General features: G+C 43.2%; 1 protein-coding gene across 1 annotated transcript in view; it reads right to left on the bottom strand.

Annotated features, from left to right (window-relative positions):
• The window catches only part of Cacna2d3 (calcium voltage-gated channel auxiliary subunit alpha2delta 3), an 882,565-nt gene that overhangs the window by 72,862 nt on the left and 793,437 nt on the right, over positions 1 to 16,266 (bottom strand). Inside the window, exons 32-33 of the mRNA XM_026388626.2 lie at positions 4,164 to 4,239; positions 1,359 to 1,411 (exon numbers count right to left, since the gene is read on the bottom strand). Coding sequence (XP_026244411.1) covers positions 1,359 to 1,411; positions 4,164 to 4,239 — 129 coding nt within the window. The remainder of the gene's footprint in view (positions 1 to 1,358; positions 1,412 to 4,163; positions 4,240 to 16,266) is intronic.

The raw sequence follows: 16,266 nt of genomic DNA, 5'->3' as shown, positions 1-16,266 counted from the left end.
GCAATATTTGTCTGGTTATTATCAACTTATTATTCACTTTTCTTTCCACATTTTTATTGGTGCATTATAGTTGTACATAAATGGTGGGATTTGTTCATTTTGCATGCACACAGTATACCAATATAATTTGGTATTACTATTTAGTATTTCCCCTTTCTCTTCCCTTCCCTGATCCCTTTTCTCTATTGTATTGATTGATCTTCCTTCAATTTTCACCACCTAATTTGATTCCACAATAAACAGTCAATTTTTAAAAGGTCTGTCCTGTCTAGATTCAGAAATATAAATATTCTCTACCCTGACTATGGTCTGCAGTAATGAAGGATGCTTTCAATATTTATACAGCAACTTGAACTTGTGTAACCAATGCCTGGGTATGGGGGCTGGGGTCCTTCTTGAAACTATGCCACAGTCTAACTTTAGAAAAAAAATAAAACTTGGACTGCTATTAATGAATGGAAAAATAATATTAATCTTCCTCCAAATGAATAGAGATGGATCAAATCCAGTTATTTTTCAGGTTCATGGCTAACATCTCTTCCAGCTTCCATTCAAAATCCTATTAGCTGTTAGTGTGCTTTCTGTCTCTTATCAATATAGAGAAAATATTGCCTAATTTATAAGCTTTGTTAAATTAATATAGGTTACATTAAAGCAAAAAAAAAAAAGACATGTCTACTTATTCAATCACAAGGAATCTACCTTAACCTCACAGAATCAAAACCTTGGGCTGGGGAAAAGAGGAGTTGGTGTAACAGTCGATCTGGTTGACATGTTTATCCATGAAATTCTTCCTATATGTGTGATAGTGTTCCAGTAATGTGTCCAATATCAGGTCTGGAAGTCAAGTCCTTCATCTTGACTTCCAGCCATTTCAAGACTGACTAAAGTCACAAAAGCATCCAGCATCCTCCAAAGAGGACCATAATTAAATCACACCTGAGAAAAGCCCCAGCCCTGGCTGATGCCCACACCAGCCCTCACTCCCACATGAATGGAGACACCCGAGTAACAGTGGACAGCCGCAGCAGTGTGTTCTGACCACAGCCCACCCAGGCTGCATTAAAAACAGCCAGACATCCATGTTAAATTTAACAGTAACCACAATAAATAAATTCAGTTTGTGTACTGCAAGCTGTTACTCTGCTAAACAATGACATAAGGGGCAAAAGGAGTGATCATGTATAACTTAATGAAAGGTGATTTTGGGGAGGTCTTGATATTCAATATTTTGAAATGTTTGACGAAGCTATGTCAGTTTCGTGAATCTAATGATTATTGAAAGTGAAAAACCAATGAATGCACTTCATAACCCCCCAAAATAATACTTTTCCCTAAATTCAGCACATTATACTTACAAGACAAGTTCAGTCATTATCCATTTCACAGCAGAGAGGAAAGCATGATAAGGCTGAAAGGAAGAATTCAGTCCATTTAAAACAATATATCACAAAGTTTGACGTTTAACTTCAGACTTTGCATAAAGACAATGTTATTCTTCCAGAGAGACTGATATGGTGTTAAAGAGTGATGTTCTAGCTAAAGCAAGAAAATGGTTGGATACTGTATCCCAAAACTAACATGCTAAAACTTTGAACTCCCCTGTAGCGAGATGTGATTTACAAGTAAAACAAACAGGGAATACAAGGGTTATCACTGGGAGGAAAGAGGAAGTTCAGGAAAGGATGCTTAAATCTTTACCCTCTGGAGGCTAATATTTCGCAGCCTAATGCTGAGGGGCTGAGGGCTGGAATCATAACTAATTTTAAATGGTAATTCACAGACCTCCCTTTTGGGAAGGTGCCTCTCCCTGTTCTCCATCACTGTCCGTCATTCATTGAAATCAGCACAAATTGCACACAATTGATTTTAATGCCTTCCATGAATTCTGTAGGATTTGAGCTGCCTTCTCTCACACTTACATATTTGGACTTGGAAAAAAACATGATAACCATATAAACATGTGATTTTTATCCTTGCAGAAAATTCCTGTCACTTTATAAAAGAAGGCATTGACAGCCTAATCTTTATTTCAGAATATTTTAATTAAAAAAAGCAGTCGGATTGTTTACTCTGTGATATTTCCTATGTGGATAATTCAATTTCCTGAATTCTGGAAAATACCAAGTCTCCCCCTCAGTTGGTTCTTTGTACCTAGGTATGCTAGATATGTGAGTGGTGGGTGAACTTGAGAGACAGGCAGTGACATTGGCAAAGCCCGGGCCCTAGATGTCAGGTCCAGAAAAATCTCAGAACCTTTTGTGGTTGTCTGTAGGTATCACAGAATTAAAGTGCCTGCCAAATCTTGCTTTCTGAGGTGATTGCTACTTAATCCTACTTTCTGAGCACTTTAATTAGAAGAACTAGAACTGGGACTAGGGGAAATATCCAATTTTAAACAAGAACACAACACAGTTTTACTCCTCTAACTATTGTTGAAACTTTCCTATACCAGACCAGAATGTAAATGAGAACAAAACTAAACACCACCCCCAGCCTACATATACATACATACATACATACATACACACACACACACACCACCATCCCATTGAAGTTATTCCCAGCCCATCCAGATTTCAGACTTTTGTGCATCTCTTGTTTGATTTGACTGAGTGCTTCAACATCATTCCTGAAATAGAGGGCCTCCGAGACCTCAGGATTGGGGTCAGATATGTACTTTTAACTATTTCCTAAAACCAAATGCAACCTTGTAGCTTCATGTTTTGTTATTACATATTATGGCGGGGTGGAGGGGGGAGAGTGTGCAATCATCTTTCTTTCAAAGAGATCCAGATGGTCAGACCCTGGGACAATTCTGTACCTTTGTCCCTACTGGGATGGGCTGAGTGTTTCAGAAGGGAGAGGCTGAATAAAGGGATTAGGAAGCCTTGGAGGTTTGGCACAGGGGCCAGTCACCCAGAGGCCAGGGGGACAGGCCCTCAAACATTCAGGCACTGGCTCAATAGGGGTCAACAAAGGGATTATGCAAATATGGGATTATAACATTTAAATGCACATTATCACTCAAAAGGATAACACCATGGCACTTTTAAGCCTAATGATGAAACCATACCTAGGGAAGACTTTATGTCTGAAAATATTCTATTTAAGGCTAGGGAAGTTGGGTTTGAAAGAGTCTCACACTAAAGAGTAACATTTTTTGCACACCCCCCCAAAGTCCAATTTCTAGTTGCCTCTCAGAAATTTTCAAGTTCTGCATCATTTCTTGCTCCCTCAATAGAGAGAATTGTGTTAAATGTTTGTTTTTGTACATAATCCCCTTGTAAGAACTTAGGTCTTGAAGAGGAGAAGGTGTGCCTATTTTAAGACAAAAACCGGCCTTAAAATCTCGTATTTCAGACCAAATTTTGCATTAATTCTTGGAACTTGGAAAATCACCACATTGCAAGGATAACATTGATACATGTAGGTGGACTTATATAGAGGTAGACTCTTGTATGTTTTTAGTAGTTAATGTCCAAAGTTACATTGTCCACACATTGCAAAATTACATTTTTAAACGGAGTAAACTATAACAGTTCATCTCTGGCTGTCTTAGTATCGAGTTGACTGATCTGCAGTTGTGACGTCCCCAACTGCACCAGCCCCAGGAAAGACAATAGTAAGACAATACTGGGCAGGGAGAGGAGGGGAATCAGCAGCAGCATGACCAGGAGAGATGACCTGCCATTAAAATCTGAATTTTGGCTGGGGATGTAGCTCAGTAGGTAGAGTGCTTGGCTTGCATGCACAAGGCCCTGGGTTCGATCCCTAGTACCATAAATAAATAAAGAAAAAAATCTGAATTTTATTCATGGGCTAAGAGTTTTCTGGCAAACCAAAGGGGAAATTTTTGTTGAGCAAGACCAAATCTTTTCTATAAAGATGAGAATCAGCCAGACAGCTCCCCTTTGCTATCAAAAAAAGGTGCTACTGCATTCATCCAAAGACTCTGGACCAGTTTCTCATTCATATCACTGGATTTGAGTTTAAACAGGAGCAGGGTTTTTGGTTTTTTTTTTTTTAAATAATGCATCAAGTCAGGAAATAGCTTGAAACATCTATGGCTTTGAGATCGACTCGATTACTCCAAAGATGGAGATATGTGCTCAGAGACATAAAAAACGTGCAGCTGTTCCAAGGGATCACATATGACTTACATCCAGGAGGCCATGGGCTCCATCGCTGCTCTCCTTGTTGGCTCTACACATGGCTTGGTAGTCATAAAGCGTGATTCTACAGGAAAGAATGGAAAGGCACTTAGTTGTTAACTAACAACAAAATGTGGGAACCCAATGATGCTGTCTAATAGCAAGGTGAGCCGTCATTACTGTCAGTTGTGACCATCATAATCAATGGGTGCCTAATAGGGAGTGAAAAACTGAGTAGCATAGCAGAGTCATTTATTGGAGAAAGTCATGTTACCTCTTTTAACTTGCAGATCAAGGGGAAAGAAGGTATTGGGAAGGGCAGAGAAGATGAGAACCCTCCTATTTGGGTCTTAAAACTAGGATAGTTTGTGTGGACCAATGCATGCCAAAAGGAATTTGCTGTTCTGAACTTATTTAGGGCACTGGATGGAATCTACTTGACAAATGAAGGGGACCTTCCTGATCTCATCTAAGAAATGACAGAACTAGGGTAGCTCAGAGGTAGAGCTTGTGTGAGGCACTAGGTTCAATTCTCAGCACCACATATAAAGGTCAGTTGACAACCACAACTAAAAATTATATTATATATATATATTAAACAAGAAAAAAAAGAAAATAGCAGAACTGGTCTTTCTCCAGCATCAGGAAATAGGCCTGGACCAAGATAAGCCCTGCTCATTGGCAATTTGTGGGGAACCAGATGCACATTGAATGTCACCTTCATACCTGCCCCTAGAACTGCAGCCACCACCATAGTAGTGAGTTTATTCTTACTTTTTATTTTTTAATAAAGTGGACATTTCCAGCATCTAGTATAGCACCCAGCATGGAGAAGAAACTCAGTTTTCAAAGTGAATGCATGAATGATGAACCCGTTACACAAATCTTGAGCAGATGATATATAACAGACAGAAGTGGTCAACTGCAAAACACAACAGGAAGACTTTCTTATCCAGACAATAAGTTAAGGGACATCGTAGATACAAGAGCCATCTACAGGCACCAAGTAGAAAAACTGGTCACATTTGACCAAACTGTGATAAGAGGCAGCTCCTCACCAGAATTCCTTGCGCAGCAAAGCCCAAGGGTGCACCAGAGACAGTCTCCCTTCAAGGCCCCAAGGCCTCTCCTTAGTCAAAAAATTTCTTCCCATGTCTGGTTTGTTTTCCTGATGCAGATCAAGAAAGTAACTTTGCTTATGGAAACAGACCAAACCAGACAAGCAATTAGTCTCATCCCCATAAAAACGTAACAGCAATGCCCGTCACTGTCACAGCCTTGACACTATCCAGTTGCTGGATGGGCCACAGAATCAACTGTGGACACAGAGCAACTTAAGTGGTCCCTGACTGAGCCCCTCTGTCACCATTCTGATGGTCACCCAGGGGGACTCCTTAGAGGTGCCTCTGCAAGGGCCACCCAACTCTGTCTCTACAGCTGTGCCTCGTGCCAAAGCCAGGCAAGAGAAGCATGGGGCTGAGAGGAACGTGCATTGGGAGCCCGGCAGTTATAGATGCAGGATGGTGTTGCAGTTAGAAATTGGTACTGCTGCCATGTTCTAGGGGTACAATGCCGAGCAGGTAGGTTGCTTATCCTCTTCTGTGGCTTCACTTTCTCACTTGTCAGATGAGTCAGAGAATTCTAAATACCAGGCTGTGAAGTATGCTGACCTCAGTAAGATACTGCAAAAAGCTTGATGTCACTTCTCGTTAGTTTGGGATCTTAAAGTTTCACTGTTTGCAAAGGCCCAAGAGAAGCCACATTTAAAATGCCAAAACTGAAGTAATACCCTGTGCTCAAAACCTAACCCATCATTGTTTTGTGACCCTCGGGTTCCTCCATTTCCTATACGAAAAATGGCGAGAATAATGGTGGTCATGAGAACTCAAGGAAGTTATCGGTGCTACATTTAGTCCTGTGCCCAGTACAGAGGATGCATTTAATAAAAGGCAGACTGGCGGGGTGCAGTGGCGAATGTCTGTAATCCCAAAGGCTCGGGAGGCCAAGCCAGAAGGATCATGAGTTCAAAGCCTGCCTCAGTAGTGGTGAGGTGCTAAGCAAATCAGTGAGACCCTGTCTCTAAAATACAAACTAGGGCTGGGGATGTGGCTCAGTGGTGGAATGCCCCCGAGTTCAATCCCTGGTACCCCAAGATAAATAAAAATAAACAAAAGGCAGACTGCAATTACTATCGTTACTAAGATTCTCATTGCCACAATGAATTCATGGGATGATGTTTAACACAATAGGAACCAACCCAGGTTTTACCCAGCTAACTGGGGGATGGAAAAGTCTATTTTCTTTGCTCATCAGCAAATGCAACAGAGCAAAATTCAGATTTGTCTCTATGAAGCACCCTCAGAAGCTGCAAAGGTTCACTAGGAAATGTGCAGGAACTTCTGTCCGTGGGCTTCTTCGTCAAAGACCATGATTAAAACCAGCTGATGTATTTAAGCAAGGTCTTCTCAACACACCCTTACAAGATAAATTTCAAATCATCCTCATTTTACAGACAGGCAAACCAAGTCTCAGCTAGTCAAAATAACATGGCCAGGTTCACATCGTTAACCAAGGGGAGAGCCAGAAAGACTTGGGACCAAGCTGAATCTGCCTCACCTGCTTTCTATTCAGAATTTGGCTCTGGAAGATTCTCACAAATTCTTATTCAGATCTGTGCCCTATTCTAAGGTACGAAATGGAATGTTACAGGAAATTCTGCCCCAGAGAAGGGCTCACAACCAATGTCAGAAATCAACTTGTAACTCAAGCAAAGAGGCTGCTGGGTGCTCCCATCAGGCTGAACACAGGACCACCCTGCCAGGATTGTTGTGTGCACGTTGCCATGGTAACCACCTGACAGAAGATGTCCGGAAATCCAGGATTCTCCTTGGCTCATTTCCAAAAAGAACTAAATTGCTCTGGGGCAGTCCCAGGGCAGAGTTTCCATCTTTCATTTCCAAAAGAGGTTTTCTGACACTATTGCCACCAAGGAGGTTACAAAGCAAAGCCCCCACGGTCGTCTCCACACTAGACAAGTTTAACTAGACGTTGCAGAAAGAGACTTCCAGATTATTACCCTTTGCAAAGTGATTTTGTTCGTTTTAAATAACTCCATTTTGTGGCTACCTGTATCCTGTTCAGCTGATTATAGTTAAAGAACATGATAATTACCTGCTTTCATTTGGCTCTAAAATAAGCCCTGAGAATCATGCCCAGCCCTTGTGTCGTGCAGTAGGAATTTATTCCCATTACAGATAGCATGTCTTAATCCCCATGACATCACCACCAGGCCACTTCAACTGTGGTCGGTCTGCAGGAGGAGACCTTATCATTAGCATCGCTGTGTTCCCCAGACAGATTTCTTTGAAACCTTGACAGAAGGCAGATTTGGTCTCTGAGGCAGCAGCCAGCCTTAAGCCATACAAACAAAGCCCGGACATCCCTATATGCCCCTGTGTTGGGGAGAACTTTGGGCCACAAGTTCATGATATTGGGACTTGTTTATAATCATTTTGCTGATACTATTTTTTCCCCAACTAGACAAAATTCACTTTTACCCCCCCCCCCAATTTAGGCTGAGTTTTAAAGGCCTAAGCTCAACTCATTTAAGCAGGTTAGCAACCGTGGGGACCAATATTTTTATTAAATACCTACTGTGTGCCATGAGGCGGGGTCATTTACCTGTAATGACTCATTGGATAATCTCACTTTAATAAATGATTAGCCTGAAGCCAATCTTAAAACAGTTTCATATTTGCAAATACATACCCAGAAGCAGGACAAGGGAGGCATTTGACATAAAGACCCACCCTTGGGGCATAATTAAGCAATTGTGAATCTAAAAGCCTGAGAAGCCAAATGACTCACTGAGGTAGCATGTAAAAATATGTATTCTTTGAGGGGCTATAAAATATGTTCTCCAGGGGCATCTTTAACTCGAAAATTATAAGGGCCTACAGCAGGAACACAGGAAATTCTTAACAAAGGATAGTCGAGGTGGGAAGTCCTAACTCTTACTTACATCTGAGAAAGCCAGAACTCTGGAAAGCACCACTGCGAACAGAGGACCGCATCTCTCGAGCTTGTCTTGGTCGATACTTCCTCCCATAGCAAACACCCCACCCAAGAAAGCACTGTGCTCTCAGATCAGCCAACACGGCCCAGGCGGAGAATTTATAGCATCCTGGCCCAGGTGCCTTTGATTCTTTTCAATGGAAATCAGTAAAAACAAGTTTAGTTGATGAGCCCCTATCACCCATCATTACTAGGGAATAAGCTTCATCTGGGTGCATAGGCCAAGCAGAGAGCCTATCAGCAGCAAGCAACAAGGTCTTCAAATTGACAAATGCTGACGATACAATAAGAAACAAAGCTGTAGTTGCTGGTCACATCAACATCTCATCCAGACAACAAGAATGTCAACAGAGACAAAGGATTATGTTCTACCAAAAGGAGATCTAGAGCAAACAAAGGAAAGGGAGGAGGGGGAGGGAGGAGGAGAGGTGAAGGGAAATACCTGGGAGTGATTTAGACCAAATTTTATTGTGTAACATTTTGTGCATGTATGAATAAATAACAAATCCCACCATTAGGTAGAGTCATGATGCACCAATAAAAAAAAAAAAAAAAAAAAAAACAGAAAAAAAGAGAAATGATTCTTTTCTGTCAGAAATGTTGACGATATCTCCAATGTCAGGGGCATGGTGACATTAATAGGAGAGGAAACTAAGACTCAGTAAGGTGAGATCATGGTTCAAGGTTATTGCGATTCTAGCCAGTAGAGAGGCTAGGTTGTCAACCCTGGTCTCTGGTACCCTCATTTAATTTTTTTTTTTTCAGTGCTGGAGATCAAACTCAGGGCCTCACATATGCTAGACAAGTGCTGTACCAACGAACTACACCCCTGGACCCTCCCATACACATCTAAACTGCTTCCCAGCTGTGGATTCGCGAGAGCTATTATGCTCCTGAAAGATCTCATGGGGATGGGGCCTCATCAGAAGAATCTGGAACATTCCTAGGCTAGTCCTAGGCATCCCTAGTCTCAATTCCTAAGGCCATTTGTGAGTATGCAGGTTGGCGTTTGTTTAAAACAGTGGTTCTCAATCATGGCTGCCCTTTAGAATCACGGTGGGGGGAGTAAAATATCTACTGGGGCATCACCTGTCCCTCCCAGGATTTCACTGCTCGGGGCTGAAGACCTGGTACTGATTGGTTTTTTAAGTTGCTCAAAGAATGCTAATGACAAGCAGGGCTGGAACCCTGGATTTGAGAGTGTGGTGCCCTCCGCTGGCATTTCCTCGTGGGTAGGTTTCTTCCCTCCCTCTTTAACTAGAAAGGTCTGGACATATTTAGGAGCAATTCTTTGACCCATCAAACAGATGGGTGCCACCTGAGGACCTTGAGGATGGGTGGAGCTTTCCATCATCCCAGAGAGCAGCCCTGATTTGGTAAACAAGTGTTGAGTGTCCCAGAACCCAGAGTGAATCATCAGAAGGAACGTGACCCTGAGAGTCTAGCCACCTGCCAGTATCACAACAGTCCCTGTCCCACTCAAAGCACTCTGCTGGCCTCCCCATCTGCTTCCCTCTGGGTCAAATTTATTGGTGTCCAGAAAAAACGGTGAACCTAAATGTTGGCTCATGTGCCTCTTCACCTGGCTCTTTCATTGAAATTTACCTTTCCTCGTGAAACTGAAGGGGAAAATGGAATCACAGTTAATCCCACAGAGAAAATATCAAATTTCCTTTGCCTCTTTAAGTAGGCAATAGAAGAAAACAGAAGAAAATAGCTGAATTCTGCTTCGGGAATGAGTTAATGGGAAACTCAGGAAATGGGGAATGGGGATGCTGGGGAAGCATCCGTGGGCTCGGCCATATTCCTGAAGCCACATCTATACTTCATGACAACTACACCACAATAATGTGCTGTCTTTAGCACATTGTAGGCACATCACTGAGGGGTAGTAATCATCAGTGCCTGGGAGCGTTGGTGTTTCTCAGTGGGCATGGTGGTGCGCCTGCGCTCAGGCAGCACTTGGACAAGTGACTTAGATGGTATCTATAACCATTTGTGTTCGAGACTACAGTGGGTATGCAGGTTGTCGGGGAAACTAGAAGCTGTGAACACAGCCCCATCTCTTGAGCATTTCTGAAATGGGTATCACAAGAAAGCAGGTTCAATATTTAGAGGAGAGTGGGGCAGGCAGGATGTTGTAGAGACTATAGCAGCCTCCCAATATCTGTTCTTCTCTTCTGGCAAGCAGAATCCTGACTTTTAAATATGTACCTTGCTTGGGTTTCTCTGTAGGAGAGGAAGCAGTTATTAAGCATAAGTATTTTAAGAGTCTACTTAATAAATTTACAAATTTATTAAAATAAATTTTATATTTGGTCTTTTGGATCTCTTTGAATCCTCCTTCTACCAGCCAGGATTGTAGAAATGATGGCTACAGCCCTGTAGCTACCTTGGACCATTAAGTAACCTTGAGTTTAAAAGCCCATTTGGAGGAAGATAGGGAGAAAAAAAGTTGTGGTCCTGTGTCTGTGAAGATTAAGAGAAATCTCCCAAGTTAGTATTTTGAAACTTCCTTCACATAAGAACAAGACTCCTGTATTCTTGAAAATCTTGTTATTTTGTATTTTTTGCTCATAGCAGAATCAACTCCTGATATATCAGACTCCAAGTTTGATTGAAAGATTCTCTCTTGAGGCAGAGCATGCATGAATGTGAAGAAATACCTCTCCAGAAAATTTGTTTTTGGGGGGAGGGTGGTACAAGGGATTGCACTCAGGGGCACTGGACCACTGAACCACACCCGCAGCCCTATTTTGTATTTAGAGACAGGGTCTCACTGAGTTGCTAAGCACCTGGCTATTGCTGAGGCTGGTTTTGAGCCCGTGATCCTCCTGCCTCAGGCTCCCAAGTGGCTGGGATTACAGGCGCACACCTGGAAGAAAATATTTTTGTCTGCTCCGACCATGGAAACAGATCCATGGTGATAAGGAGAATATGCTCCGGAATCCAAGAGACAAGAGTTCCAATTCCACCTTCCTTACTCAGTCCTATAGAGGGACCCTGACAAGGTACAAAAATGCTTAGAGCCCCCAGTTCATTTCCTGTTTTGCCAAATGGAAATAATGATAGTAGTTACTTCGTGGAGTGGTTGTGGGGATTCATTAGGGTAATGCATGGTAGCTGCCTGGAATCAGGCCTTCCCTGTGGTTAGTATTGAATAAATGAACAGCCCTGCCATCATGATGGAGAGGAGGGCAGCCTTTGGGATGGCTGTAATCAGAATTCTCCAGCAGGAGCTTTAGGGTTTTACTGAGTGTTCCATTGGAATCTCCGTGTCTCTGCATTCCAGAAAGTTTGGCCCCGAAACACACTTGTCCAAGCCAATCCGTCTCCTTGTTCCCTTCAACGCCACCTCTGACAAAGCATACTTCTGTAGAAACAGTCAGGTCAACAGGAAGCCATTACAGTCATTACATGAGCTGCTGGGTATTAGACTGGGGTGGGGCGGTCGGCATTAAAGGAGAGCAGCCCTCCAAACATAACAGGCTTCTCCTTTAACACTCTCTAGACTCCAAGGCCAGGGCATTTGCTGAAATGTAATGTGATTACTCAAGACAGGAAAGCTCCCAGTCCCACCACAGAGACCAGGGTAGAAATGGTCCAAGTTGTGAATTCTACCTGGATGTGTCACCTTTGAGAAAGGTAATGTAAGCAGCAGAAGGATGTGCCACAAGGAACTTCACACAAGCCAGCCCTATTAATGAACATGTGGGGCAGGGTGATGAGGACATTTTCCAGGCCCCTCAGGGAAAATATGGATGGCCTTGGAGGGGTGAAAGACCAGGCATGTTGCACCAACTCAAAGCAAAGCACAAAAACCAAAACACACAGAGGCACAAATGACAATTACGGGGGTGGGGGGCGGGGAGGGGGATAATAGCGGAAAGACATAGGTATTATTCATAGCCCCAGAGAAAAAACAAATTTTTATCCATCAGTCCATTTCCCTGCAACCCACATTGGCCAGGTGTGCTCGGTTGGACTTTCTGTCCTCATGAATAATTAATCATACAAAAGAATAAAGGAAGACCCTTTGGCCTTCCCAGAAACCACAAGAACAACCCAGGGCAAACCCTCAAGTTCTGGGTATTTGATAAAAGCAATAGCATTCTTTGATCCTTTGTGAGGATTTATTTCTTTGCCTGTTTTCTGAAGGCCGTTGACCTTTGTTGGGCGCCATATTGAACTCATTTCCAAGTTCTATCAACTTGGGCTCAGAGGTCCTAAAAGCCATGTTTGTCCTTCTCATCTAACAACTGGAACTTTCTATCCAAATTGGGAGCCTGACTCAGTGGAATTCAGGTGGTGTCCTGTTGCTTAAAGGTGGGAAGGGTAGAGATGAAGCAGGAAGAGGGTGAGAGATCCACTGATTTTCCAGAAGTCTGCTGAGCAGTGTGCTCTAGCAGGATACCCTTCCTGAGACAGAAAGTGAGAACTGTTCTCGCTGTTTATATACCTGTCGTGTTCTAACATGGGTGGTGCCAGAGAATGCCCCTGGGTCTCCAGGAGGGTAAACCATCTCCCAGGGGTGGTTCCCCTCCCACCATCTCAATTCGAAAATAATTTTCACATATTTTATAGACAATTTTCAGGTCTCTATTTCAGTGAAGAAGTAACTTGGAATCGGAGAGGCTGAGAAATCTGTCTGAAACCATGCGGTTGGAAATCTGAAGCTTAACCTGACTTTCATTTCAAAACCAGAGTAGGACAGAGGCCCAGCAGGAACCTCCATCACTTCCCTGTGACTGGCTGCAATTGTTTCCTCTTCTCCTCAGGGTCTCTAATGATACTGACTTTGCATCATGGGGAGTTAAGGTTGGGGAACAAATGGATCCTAATAAAAGGATTTGGAAATGGGATTTTCTCTCCAGAGCTTTCAAGAGGGACAATGTCACATTCAATGTCACAGAGTGTGGATTCTGAAAATAAACGTAAGTAATAAGTAAATAAATAAATAAATTCAAGAATTTTCCTAGACATGAACAGGAGTGAAAAAGGAAAGTAGTTAGTAGGAAAAACCCTTAGTGAGTCACTACTCAGGGAATCTGCTTTCAGTGATAAAAATGAAGAAGATTCTTTTTTTTAGTACACACAAAGCTGACCAAATGAGAAAAGAAGTGAAGTTGGGGGCCAGGGTGTGGGGTGGTGATGTTGGTTAATAATTTGTCCACTTTAAGGAAAAAAAAAATCTGAGCAATCTTCTCACTCGGTGGGCCTCCCTTCTGGAAATTCTGCTACCCAGATCAGATGCTGCTGAACCAACACCTTCCTCAGCCCTCTGTCACCTGTCACACACAGCTGAAGGATCTCTCCACATCCAGGGCTTAACTGTACATAACACTAGAAAAGGGCAGGAGTTGCAAACTTCCATGTTCCAACTGCAGGATACTGGAGTCCAGTTCTGCTATGCAGAGATTTAGGGCAAGATCTTTCTAAGCCTTATTATTTCTGTTTACAAAATGGGTACATTTATGTAGTCTGTTCATACCCAAGACTGCCTTTGGAGGGTGTGGCCTATACTTAAAAGAGCCCCTGTTGGTTTAATGTTCTGCTGTCAGTGTCTTGGAATTCTTGAGACTCTCTGAGCAAAGAGAGTCTCAAGGATGTTGGTATACCTATAAGAGTAGGCCTGTGCTCACACTGGAGGTATCCTCCTTGGGTCCTGCAATTCAGCCACCTAGCATGTGTAGCTTCAGGGGAAGCTCACAGGAGGTGGCATGGTCTTTATTTTCCCATTGCTGAAGCTCCTGCTCTTTATTTGGCTCCTGGACACCAGGCTATAAGTAAGCTGGGTGGACAGAGCCAGGCCCAGCTCAGCTTAACTGTCAAAGAGTGGCCTGCTTTGCCTCTTATGCAGTTTTACGTGCGGCTGGAGGACTTTCTCAAAACTCTCCTTACTTGCTTCTTTGTTTATAAGATTCAGTGGTTTCCTCCCACCTGACACTGCAGACCTGGAAGTGGATGATGCTCTTTCCCTCTGATGGCACTGCCTGGTAGAACAGCCATCAGGCCACTGAGTGGTCAGAACAATCGGGGAAAAGGTCCACTGCCACATAGGCAAGTGTCCCTCACTTCCTTGCAGAGAGGACAGCAATGACAGAGCAGGTGAAGAGAGACTGTTGGGAGCTTAATGGAGGGAGATGCTGCTCTCTTTTTTGAGCTTTTTTTTTTGAGACGATGACACTAGGCCACTTTTGCATGAAACTTGTTTCTTTAAGACAGATTATAAGCTGATCAAATCAAGACATATGATGGTAGTCGGTCCTAGATGCTGAGATGTCAGCTCAGTGAACTGATCCCAAGCTACCTGGGATTACCGCATCTCCAAAGCAGCTCAGCTTCCAGGTACCCTGTGTTTGGGGATGTGGTTCATTTTAATATGGCATGTGGCTTCTGTCCCAGAGTGCAGTTACTTCCAGCTACATCTTTTTAGTGTTTCTGAAATACATCTCAGAAGGGACAGACTGTCAACCTTGTGCTCTCTGCAACACTGCATGTGTGACAGGGTAAGGCATATGTGCCCTCTCTCCACAACTACAGTCCTTCAACACTGAAGACCTATCACCAGATGTCATGGGTATGAGAACACAGAAGAAGCCTCACCTGGTGCTAAGCAGAAAACAAAACCATGATTGAGCATAGATCCATGACAAAATTCACAGCAGCAGCTAGCAATTATTGAGCTCCCAATGTATGCCAGGCACTGTGCTAAGAAATGTATGCATGTTATTTCTCATTACCTGTAACAGCAATCTTCAGAAGTTGTTGTTATTAGAATCATCTTCATGTTGCACATAAAAACAAAGCTTGGGGAGGTAACGTGACTTATTCTAAGTCATGCTGCTAATAAACGTTGGAGCCTGGACTTGTTATCTGTCTGACTCCCAAACTTCAATCCACATTGCTTTCCTGGGACCAGTGAGGGGACCCTTCAAAGAAACCCAGGAGGCTTGTCAACTAGCCCCTGCATGATGGCAATTTCTGAGATAATTAAGTAAAGCCCCTGGTCTTTTCCTATTCTCAAATATGTTGGCTTGTTTTGTCATAAAAGAAAGTTCTAGATTCATGCCAACCATACTTTACCCATATGAAAGAGAGACTAGAAGTCTAAAATTCCATTACAACGCAACCTTTTTCTTCTTTCTACCATACATTTCAAAAACAGTATCCAAGAGGGAATGGGGAAAAAATGGATTTGTTAAAGGTTGTTGAAAAATACACTTTTGAATGAGAAACATGTGTGTGATGATTCTACATCTTTTGTCTCCTCCCCCCACCTCGTTGAAAACAAGTTAACATGGTACAAAAGTACACATCCACCTTAAGATAGGAAAAGTCAATGGTGCCCTGGCTGACAGACCCTCCGGGAGATGCCGTGGGAAGCTTGAAGAAGTCAAAGTCAACCCCAGGGTAGCCCAAAGCCAGGTCCAAGCAGGGTTCTTGAGTGTGAGAACAAGGGTTCCTGGCAGAGAAGAAAACTGTACTTGGATTTTTAAAAGGGAAGGGACAGGGTAAATAATCTGCTACAGGCTGGCCTGAGAGTAAGCCTGGGTGTCAGAGATTGCAGAAGGGATGGCCACATGCCAGTTTTTTTATATCATATCTCCCTCCTTCCCTCCCTTCCCTCTATCCCCCTCCTCTCCCCCACCCCCACCCCCTCCCTCTCTCTCCTCTTTCTGGAACAAACAAGCTATGGAATTTCAAAAACTGGGTCATCATTTTTTAATTCCCTGCTTTCAGCACAGCACTCAGTTGGTCTTGTTGACTGGCTTAAAAGTCTGATTTCCTGAGCTCGCACTTCCTAGCCATTCAGCTGCAGGGGAGTAATAAACCCGGGGGCCGCCTTTCCCCTGCAGCGGATGTGCAAGGCCTCTCACAGGCAAGCTGGAGGTCCATCCTTGCATTTCCTGCTCCTATATATTTAACAACATCAAATGTGCCCATTAAAGCTCCATTTCAAAGGCTGCCATTCTTCCTGGGAGGCCAAGGGAAGGGAGACAGCACTGACCTTCCTGGGAGACCTACTGACACCCTG

This window comes from Urocitellus parryii, chromosome 3 (genome assembly GCF_045843805.1).
Source record: "Urocitellus parryii isolate mUroPar1 chromosome 3, mUroPar1.hap1, whole genome shotgun sequence".
Lineage (NCBI taxonomy): Eukaryota > Metazoa > Chordata > Mammalia > Rodentia > Sciuridae > Urocitellus > Urocitellus parryii.
The sequence above is the reverse complement of the archived record's forward strand: the minus strand, read 5'-3'. Positions and strand labels throughout refer to the sequence as shown.